The sequence below is a fragment of the Microtus ochrogaster genome, chromosome 8 (assembly GCF_000317375.1).
Source record: "Microtus ochrogaster isolate Prairie Vole_2 chromosome 8, MicOch1.0, whole genome shotgun sequence".
Lineage (NCBI taxonomy): Eukaryota > Metazoa > Chordata > Mammalia > Rodentia > Cricetidae > Microtus > Microtus ochrogaster.
In genome coordinates, this window is record NC_022015.1 from 1,006,027 (window position 1) to 1,015,381 (window position 9,355).

Consider the following 9,355-nt stretch of genomic DNA (forward strand, 5'->3'; position numbering starts at 1 on the left):
TCCCCATACCCACAGCCCCCAGGCCTGTCTGGCCTCCATCCTCAGCCTTGAGGGCTCTTCTGACAGAAGAGCGCCCGGTCCCCAGCCTTACCTCCTCAGGCGAGCTGCTCAGCTGGCCTCATCACCTCCTCACACAAAAGTGGTTTGCGAGCGGCGATTCCCATGAACGTGGAACGAAAGAGCCGCTGCTGACACCCAAATCTCAAAACTGTTTCAGCGCAACAAGCCCCGGGGTTCACGCTGACCCGACCCAGCGGACGAGACCTCGAACAATCACCGCGTCGCGTCAGTAGCCTGTTCGAGCCGGGACCACGTGCCCCTCCAGCCAGGCCCCGCCCACCGCCAGGCCCCGCCCACCGCGCCCCGCAGTTAGCCTAGCAACTGGCGCGAAAGCGCGACCGCGGGAACGCGGGCGTGTCCGGGGAAGCGCTGCGCGCATGCGCCTGGAGAAGCAGGTCTGGCGAGGGGCCGCATCCAGGGCCCGGGAGGCGGAAGTATACGGGGCTGGGGTCCTCCCTTCCAGTCCCCAGCTTGGAGTGCGCGATGCGGGCGGAAGGGGAGCTGGGGTTGCAGGGGAAGGTCCTCCCGGATCCGGGCCTGGGTGCGGCTAACGGGCCGGTGTCTGTGTGTGTGCCCAGGGAGACATGGAGTACTGTCTGGCGGCCGCGGCGCTGAACGGGGTGGACCGGCGCTCGCTGCAGCGCTCGGCTCGGCTGGGGAGGGAAGTGCTGGAGCGCGCCAAGAGAAGGGCAGTGGACTGGCGTTCTCCAGAGCGATCCAGAGGCAGCGTGGGGGTCCTTTACCGCCAGGGCCCCTACCAGGAACGATGGTCGGTCCCCGGTCCCCAGCGCCTCCTAGGAGAGGTGAGGGCGCGAGCTGGGGGGGGGGGCACTACCCAGGCATTCTTGACCTCCCACTGGGCCGGAGGGAACCTCCCGTGGCCAAAGGATGCAAAGTATCTGGACAGAGTGGAAAAATACTTTGGAAAATGCTTTTGACACTTTATGATTTTATACGGGTCTCAAGTAGCCCAGGCTAGCCTTGAAGTCCTGCCCACGCCTCCAGTACTAGTTTTAAAGGGGTTGTGCACCAGCACTGTGTGACCCATTCTTTATAAGTAACGAAAGAATAGTAGTATTCTGTTTGACTACTTTTAAGATATAATTTCTTGCGGAGTGTGGTGGTGCACGCCCTTAATCATACCACCTTGGACTCAGAAGTAGACAGATCTCTGAGTTCTCTGGTCTACATAGCAAGTTTCAGGCCAGCTAGGGTTACATAGTGAGACCCTGTCTAAATTAAGTAAATAGAATTCTTAATGTGGTGCCAGAACGTAGGAGATGGGGGCAGGCGGATCTAGTGTTCATGTGACTCTGTCTCAAAAACCCTAAACAATAACAGCTTTAGCAAGTAAAGCCAGCTAACCTGTTATTTTAGATCCTGGATAAATTGCATGTCTAGTTTACTGAGTTAAAATCCTTTCTCAGCAAGATCCTTTTTCCAAATTTCAGCTTGCAGAAGCTTTCCTAAAAGTAAAAAGAAGCTATTTCTCAAAAGCTGTCCTTTTCCAGTAGGCAGTAGTAGGTTTCACCTATCACTTGCCATTTGTTCAAATAGAGAGAAGAAAGGTGCCCAACCCTTAGTGCTTCCTTCAGAACAATGGCTGAATTCATGGACTATACCTCCAGTCAGTGTGGGGTAAGTTGGTGTGAACTCCCACTGTGCTCCTGATCTATGCTTGGGAAGAATCAGTACTCCTCTATCCTGGGACCTACGGGCCTTCGTGAGCGGTTATAATCAGTTAAGTAAGCCAGATGGTAAACACAAGTTAGAATTCAGCCAGCAAACATTTATCCATTCCATTCTAACTCTGCTTGTTGAAGACACAGCAGGAAACGAACCAGGAAAGGCCTTTGCTCTCCTTGGGTTTTCAGTTGTGTAAGGAGTATGGTGCTTAGCTCCTGATTCCACAATGAAGTCTAATTTGAGGCTGTTTCCTTTTTCCTTTCCAACTAAGTTAAAATCTTCAGGATACTCATGAGTTGTTTGGTTTTCAAAATGTGTTGAATCAAAAACTGAATTGGAAAGCCTGTATGTTAGGTCTCAACCTTCAATGTTTGTTTCCAGTTCATGGTGAATATCCCAGGGGGTTCCTGAACAGGTGTTGGTGACAGAGATGCCCATGTGACACAGATGCAGGTGTGTGGTTTTTAATGGCAAGGCCTGCTTCCCAAAGATCAAATCATGTTCTGTAGCTTTCAGCTAGCCAACTGGTCGCTCTTAAGACTCACCTAAGGCGTGTGACCCGAGCAGTGAGAAGTAGGGAGTACACTCTGGACATGAAGCTCCCCTCTTTGTGGTGTTTAGCTTCCCATGGTAAAGTTCAGATTTCTGAAGCCCCAGCTTTATTATTGATGTCTTTGATTTCCACTGAGAGATGAATAGCAAATTATCACAACACCATGCAAGGTGTATTCCTTGAAATGAGTGAACAGTTTTTAAATTCTGAAACCCATACATATACTGAGATTGAGGGGATGGATGTTAAAGGCAGATGCTGAAGGAAAACACAGGTTCTGTTTTCTCAGAATCACACCAGGCTTTACCTGTGCATAGCTGGGATTTTAGGATATTGTTGTGTAAGCGAAATAGAAAAGAATTGGTTTTGCCATGCTTTCAGGCTCCAGGTATAAAGATCCCCAAGTTGCCAATCTTTCAGTTTTGTTAGAGGTAAGATCTCAAGGTTGTTCTCAGGCCTGCTACTTACCTAGTCTTGATCTCCTTGCTTCCCACTTTCTGAGTATAGGGGTTATATATGCCACTACTATACCCAACTCCTGCCTTTTCCAAACATTCTCTAGATTACAGTAGGCTTTCAAGCAAAGAGCTATGGTTCAGAGAACATTCAGCTCTACTATACAATGGTGACCTTAGACATTGGTTCATGGTTCAGTCAAATAAGAGTTGTCTTTGAGGCTTTAGCAAACCAGGGTTCTTCAGGTAGGGTTTCGAGCTATGTTCCACTTCAATCCTATTACAGAGTGGTGCTTCAGAACTTCGTAGCCTTTCGAAGATTTAGCAAAGTGTCCAGGATTTGGCTCCAGAGTTTGAAAGCGGCCTTTAAAATGCCATAGGTCCGTGTCCTGACTCTCCAGGCTTCTCCTCCCTCTTCTCACATCCCTTTGACGCTGTCTGTCCCACGGCGTGTGCCAAGCTTGTGTTGTCTTCACACTCAGAGTCAAGGGCAAATACAAGGTCATCTTGGAAGAGGAGGAAGGAACCAAACAAGAAAAATGTAATTTTTCTGATCTTTTGGATTATTCCTACACTAGCGATCTCTCTCCTTGCCTTCCCCTGTGGAGAACCCAGGGGCAAAAGGCACAGCTGTTAGGTTTGTTTTCTAACCTTCTGTGTTTCTTCAATGAAGAAATTACTACGTTTTCCCCCCACACCTGAGTACCCAGAAGTAATCAGCAAATTGTTGATCCAACTCTGTCAGGGGAGGAAATGAAAGGGTGGATGTACTTGACATTGAAGTGAAGATTTGAAAGCCTTTACCCTCGCAGAGAATATGATCCTTTATTTAGTTGGTCAGAGTTCTTGCCCTCCAGAGGCAGCAGGTGGCAGCAAAACCATGCCAAATGCAATACCCTTGTGTTAGCATCTCAGGCCAAGGACAGGTGATTGCCCTTTTTCTCATGCTTCCGCCCTTAACCTTTCTGTGCACAAGTATCAGAGAGTCTTTCTGAAGACTTGACCAGAACATTTAAGTGTTCTCTCACATTATTTCTCCAGAAATACTACTCATCTGTGCCAGAGGAAGGAGGGGCCACCCACGTCTCCCGTTACCACAGAAAGCAGCCTCCAGAAGTGCACGTGCACTCAGACCTAGGGCACGGTCAGGAGCAGGTACGTGTCTTCTGCGTTCCACGCCGTGCCTGTAGCCTCGCAAGGTCGGGGCTGTGATTTGAAAGTCTGTCATCAGATGTCTCTGTGACTCAGCACTCCAGTACTCAGCAGACACATGTGACTTCATAGCATCCAGGAACTTAGAGAAACAGAAGTTTGTCTGAAGCAAGGTTATTTATTTCACTCTAAGATCTTCAACTGAACCTGTAATCCTGGACCATGAAGTTCTGGGGCAGGCTTAAGAACCGCATATTCCCGTATATATCTAGGAATACAAAAGAGGGTTGTTGTCTTAAATCAGGCCCAGGCCTTTAATCCCACCACTTGGGAGGCAGAGGCAGGTGACTCTCTTGAGTTTGGAGTCAGCCTGATCTGCACAGAGAATTTCAGGACAGCCAGGCTATGTTAACTGTCTCAGCAACAAAAAAGACTTTGTTTTTAACTCTGTGTATCTGTGTCTGGGTATGTGCACATAAACGCAGGTGCCCAAGAAGTCTAGAGGAGGGTGTTGGGTCCATCAGAGTGGGTGTCACCAAGTGGTTGTGGTCCACCCAGTGTGAACACTTGGAACCAGACATGGGTCCTCTGCCCTTAGCCACTGAACTATCTTTCCAGCCCCCGGGAAAGAGATTGTTTAATAGTTATATCTTACTGAGATAGTGATACTGCCATGTCTTTGATAATTTTTGAAAAGGAGATGTGTGTGTCACAGGGGTTGTCCCATATATTTTTCATTTTTCAGACAGGGTCTTGCTATGTTGCCGACTCTGATCTTGAACTGGTCTTAGGTCATCCTTCCTCCTCAGCTTCCAGGGTGGCTGAGACTACCTTGGTTTTTTATAAAGATAAGAGCTAGCAACCCCTCATCACACACGCTGTCTTGTTTGGTTGGTTGTTTGGTTTGGTTTGGTTTGGTTTGGTTTGGTTTGGTTTGGTTTTTCGAGACAGGGTTTCTCTGTAAAGCCCTGACTGTCTTGGAACTCACTCTGTAGACCAGGCTGACCTTGAACTCACAGAGATCCTCCCGCCTCTGCCTCCTGAGTGCTGGGATCAGAGGTGTGCACCATCACAGTCCGCTCACACTCTGTCTTTTAAATATGTGTTGTGTGAAAGCCAGAGGTTCTGTTTGTTCAACAGAAGTAGACTTTTGGTTTTGAGTTTTCTTAAACTCCTTTAATTATACTCAAAGATGGCAGACTTAAGTTCAGATTAAAATCCTTGACTTCTCTGGCCTGTGAGTCATCTTAGGGCCATAGAGTGAAGAGGTTTGGCAAAAATGACAGGAGTGAGCGTGGGTTATGAGTGGACTCAGTGCTGGCGGCAAGAACCCTTTGAGTTCTTCCCTGGGATGTGAGGAGTCACCGGAGTCTGTGTCCTGAAATCCCCTTTCCACCCTGGCCTGCTCTCTCCTTAGAGAGCTTAGGTGAAGTGTGTAGGTGGCAGAGTGACAATCCTCTTTCCTGTGGAGTACAAAGGGGGTGCCTCTAAGGCTTTCCATTTCCCTGATAACACCATGAGAGTATCATGACTTCAGCATTTCAATCTTTTCCTTCCATCAAGAAGCCCATGTTATAGTCCAGGAGACCAAGGCTCTGAGTTAAGTGAGTCCTGCTAGTGAGTGACAGGACATGGGATTTAAACTCGTTTGCCAGACTCCAAAGCTCACATAAGGAAAAAAGCAACAATGGAAAACACAAAGCTAAAAATAGCTCTAACTGTAGCAAAAAGATGGTTAATAACAGGTGACAGATGAGAAAAGGCGTAGGAAATAATCCTAGTAAGAGAAGAGAAAATGTCTTTGCTTTCAGAAGGTCAAAACTCAGGTCCTAATCAATATTTATCTCAGCAGAGAAACGGCAGAGTAGAGACATCTATTGGTCCAGGAAGCAGCTCCCAAACATCAGAGCACTCTCGAGAAGCATTCTGGCCTGTGAGTACCGAGCTCTGCCAGGCTTCACTACCCTTCTGTAAGCCAGCTGACCTGTTACCAATTGGGCTCCATTTGTGTGGGCTCTACAGTGTCTTCAAATTGAGAGGTTTATACTTGAGGGTCCACAAGATTTTGGTTCATTGCAAAATGCTGTTTTCTTAGTGTCCTTTTCCTTCACTAGAGGCTCAGGGGCTGTTATGTTTCCTCAGCTCATAGCTGTGGTTGGAAGGAATGTGAAGTATTCACAGCTCACTTCCTAGGCCAGCTGGGCTGCCGTGGGCTCCTGCGAGGGTTTGACCAGCTGCTGAAGCAGTGGGAGGCCCTGACCCCTGCTTGTAAAATGCAGCCATTGCTGAAATTCCAGCATGTCTTCATGTGCTGATACTGGCTTCCAAAGCATCTGAAATGTTTCTGTGGGGCAAAAAAGAAGTAGATACGAGTTTCAAGACCAAGGAATAAGTAGTGTGTGAGCCTGGGGAGTTTGTTTGGGACTTGGAAGAGCTGGAATTCTGAAGAAGGGACTTAGACATATCACTGCACTAAATCCCTTCTTGTTTGTATATAGTTTGTTACTAACCAGGATTTGGATATTCTAGAGTAATTAGCAACTGAAAATTTTGCTTCTAGTACAAATGCAAGCTGTCAGCTGTGGGTGTCTTCATTAGTGCTGCTTTTGGTAATTCTGATTGGCCTGGAGTTCCAGTGTGAAGATGGATTTTTTTTCAGATTTATTTTATTTGTATACATGTATACTTACACGTATATATGTATACCACATGCATGCTTGGTACTGTCAGAGGCTAGAAGAAAGTGTCAGGTACCCTAGAACTGGATTACAGGGTATTGTGAGCCCTCACCATCACCTGGGTTCTGAGATCCAAACCTGCATCCTCTACAAGGGCAGGAAACAAGTGCCCATAACTGCTGAGCCATCTCTCCAGCCCCACACAAGAGCACGCTAACCTCAGCGCTGGCGAGTATGGAGATAATTCTGCAGCCCTGTACACGGTTGACGCCTGGTAAACAGCAGTGCCATCGCCACCCTCCTCACATCAGCGAAAGGCGTTGGACCTTTAGGTTTTCGGAAGTGGGAGAAAGATAACATAAAGTAGCTTTTGAAAAAGTTGACCTCAAGTCTGCCAGCAAGGCAAGGTGGTATAAAACTTGATGAAAGTACAAATATCACTTATTCCTGCTATGGATTTTCTGGCCAGTAGTTTCATTAGTCTCCCATGTGTGGTGTAAGAATGACAGCTCTGCCTGATGTTCCTTCCAAGCACTGGGCAGATAGGAGGTAGCAGCTGCAGTCTCCAGTGACGCAGTAGTTCAAATCAAACCAGATTAAAAGTAAAAGACCAAGTTTACTGAGCAAAAACATTCCCAGGTGATCTTCCCGACCCCCAGAGATAAGACTGGGAGAGGAGGCCAGAAAAAAACCATGTGGCTGTTCTCCAGAGGTAGTTTAAATACCCTGTAGGCTCAGTCTTGAGTGCTCCAGGGGAGGAGCCACTTGGTGGGTTTTCTAAGGACAGGGATCTGGAGGGGGGTCGAAGCAGAGTTCCCAGCTAAGGAACAACCCACATGCACTTTTTTTTCTTTGAGATAGGGCCTCTCTATGTAGCCCTGGCTATCCTGAAACACACTGGGTAGACCAGACTAGCCTTGAACTCACAGTTTCTCACCTGCCTCTTTCTCCCAAGTAATGGGAATAAGGTGTGTACCACTAAGCCCAGCTCAGGCCAGATACACTCTGACTCTTACCTGCTCTCTCCTGGTTGGTGACTTTTCTTTTTGCCATGTGAACTAAGGCCGATCCCCTGCCAGTGCACCTGCCCTGAGCCACCTTCCAGCCAGGTATGGAGTCTAGCTGGAGGATGGTCTGTGCTCAGTGCAGCTGTAAACACCGTCCATCACCTCCAGCTTTCAGAGCTTTGCAACATGAAAGGGCCCGTCTTGCAAGTAAGTGCTTCAGCGACAGGGCGTCCATTCGGATTGTTAGCTTGGGGGAGAAACAGTGCCTCATCCTTCTGAAGGGAGTGCAGCAAAGCATGATCAAAAAGTCATTCATTATCCTAACGCCTTGTCAGGCAGACGTGCCATTCTCTACTGATTCCCAAGCCTTTCTCTCCGCCTAACTCCCCCACCTAGCATTGTCTCCGTTTTTTGTTTTTTTTTTTTAATCAGGGTTTTTCTCTTTCTGTATAGCCCTAGCTGTCCTGAACTCTCTTATGTAGACCAGGCTGGCCCCAAACTCACAGTTTGTGAGCAACCACAACTGGCAGGTGCTTTTTTTAGAATTCGTCATGTTTCTCTAACACGTTTTCACTCACAAAGTTTTCACATGTTACTTGTGAAGTAGATATTCTCACAGATTTAGAGAGAAGGCAGCAAGCATTAAGGCTGAGAGTCACCCAAACAACAGTGCCATCCTGTGACCAAGCTGAGCCTTGAAAGCAGGGCCCCATATCTACATTTCTCCCCACCTCTGGCACACAGTGACAGCCTGGTGGAGGTGCCGACGTGGCTCTGAGGTCAGACTTTAAACCACGTTGCCTCTTTTCCTTTCAGGCCAAGGACATCTCTAAGGACCTCTACATAGAAGTGTTTCCAGGGACCTATTCTGTCACTGTGGGCTCAAGCCCCTTAACCAAGAAGACTCATGTGGTCGCGGTTGACTCGGGGCAGAGTGTGGACGTGGTCTTCCCCATATGAAGCTGACTGTCACTGCTGTCACGTCACTCTTTTTTTAAGTAGCAAGAAGAATAAAACCACCTTATGATTGTCTTAATAATGATATATGGATCCTACTCTTAGTATTGGCTGTAGGGTCACATTGAACTGGGGTCACAAAGTATAGAAGTCCGCATCCTGTGTGCCTGAAAACAGTAAGGAAATGGTGCTGTCCGAACAGCTTTCACTGCTGGCTTTCTAAGGAACTGTAAATTATGATAATAAAGGGAGAGATTGGGAAATAAAAATAATTCTTTTTATTGGTGTTAGAAAGAAACCCTGCCCCCCATGTACAACAGTGGGCTATGAGAAGACAGCAGTGGACACACCCTGTCCTTTTGTGAAGAGGGTCCTAAGCGGTTCGCCAGCCCTGGAAGGGAGATCCAGTGCGGGACTACCCTGTGCCCCTCATGCTGCTTACCTGCAGGAGGTCTCGGGAGCAGGTGCTGGTAGGTACTCCCCTGTGCTCAAACTCCTGCTAAGGCTTTGTCAGCTGCCCTTTTTAATCCCTTTTCAAGTGTTTACCCCATTAACCTTCCAGGAGAAAACCCTTAAATCTTATATACTGACTCTAATTTTTATTTTGTTTCTGTTTTGATTTTTCAGATGAGACGGGATCTCACACTGTAGTAGCAGACCAACCTAGTACACAGTCACCTAGGCTGGCCTCACACTTGGGGCAATGATCTTGCCTCACAGGCATGAACCACAATACCTAGTTTGAGTCTTAAGATTATGTGTATGAGTATTTTGCTTATGTACCATGTGTGTGCCTGGTACCCACAG

The 9,355-nt window shown here is 47.6% G+C and overlaps 2 protein-coding genes across 8 annotated transcripts in view; one reads left to right on the forward strand and one right to left on the reverse strand.

Annotated features, from left to right (window-relative positions):
• The window catches only part of St5 (suppression of tumorigenicity 5), a 188,945-nt gene extending 188,665 nt beyond the window's left edge, over positions 1-280 (reverse strand). For both annotated transcript variants that reach the window (XM_026781256.1, XM_026781253.1), the window contains exon 1: positions 92-280. The gene's annotated coding sequence lies outside the window, so the exon portion shown is untranslated. The remainder of the gene's footprint in view (positions 1-91) is intronic.
• Positions 281-388: 108 nt separating this feature from the next.
• Positions 389-8,820, forward strand: Akip1 (A-kinase interacting protein 1). Of its 6 annotated transcripts, none has more exons than XM_013347662.2 (6): positions 389-455; positions 639-863; positions 1,618-1,698; positions 3,796-3,909; positions 5,756-5,839; positions 8,408-8,820. In XM_013347662.2, exons 1-6 carry the CDS (start codon positions 438-440, stop codon positions 8,549-8,551), a joined length of 666 nt encoding a protein of 221 aa, XP_013203116.1. In that variant the 5' UTR covers positions 389-437; the 3' UTR covers positions 8,552-8,820. The 6 variants fall into 6 exon arrangements, with proteins under 6 accessions (XP_013203116.1, XP_005351036.1, XP_013203119.1 ...); XM_005350979.3 differs by having other exon boundaries at positions 5,759-5,839; XM_013347663.2 differs by lacking the exon at positions 389-455 and adding an exon at positions 464-536.
• The last annotated feature ends 535 nt before the right edge of the window (positions 8,821-9,355 follow it).

What these genes read in the sequence shown, in the direction of transcription:
- Akip1 (XM_013347662.2), top strand. An exon ending in ATACCTCCAGTCAGTGTGGG is followed by an intron (nt 1,699 to 3,795) that starts GTAAGTTGGTGT and finishes TTATTTCTCCAG; the next exon opens with AAATACTACTCATCTGTGCC. An exon ending in CTCGAGAAGCATTCTGGCCT is followed by an intron (nt 5,840 to 8,407) that starts GTGAGTACCGAG and finishes TTTTCCTTTCAG; the next exon opens with GCCAAGGACATCTCTAAGGA.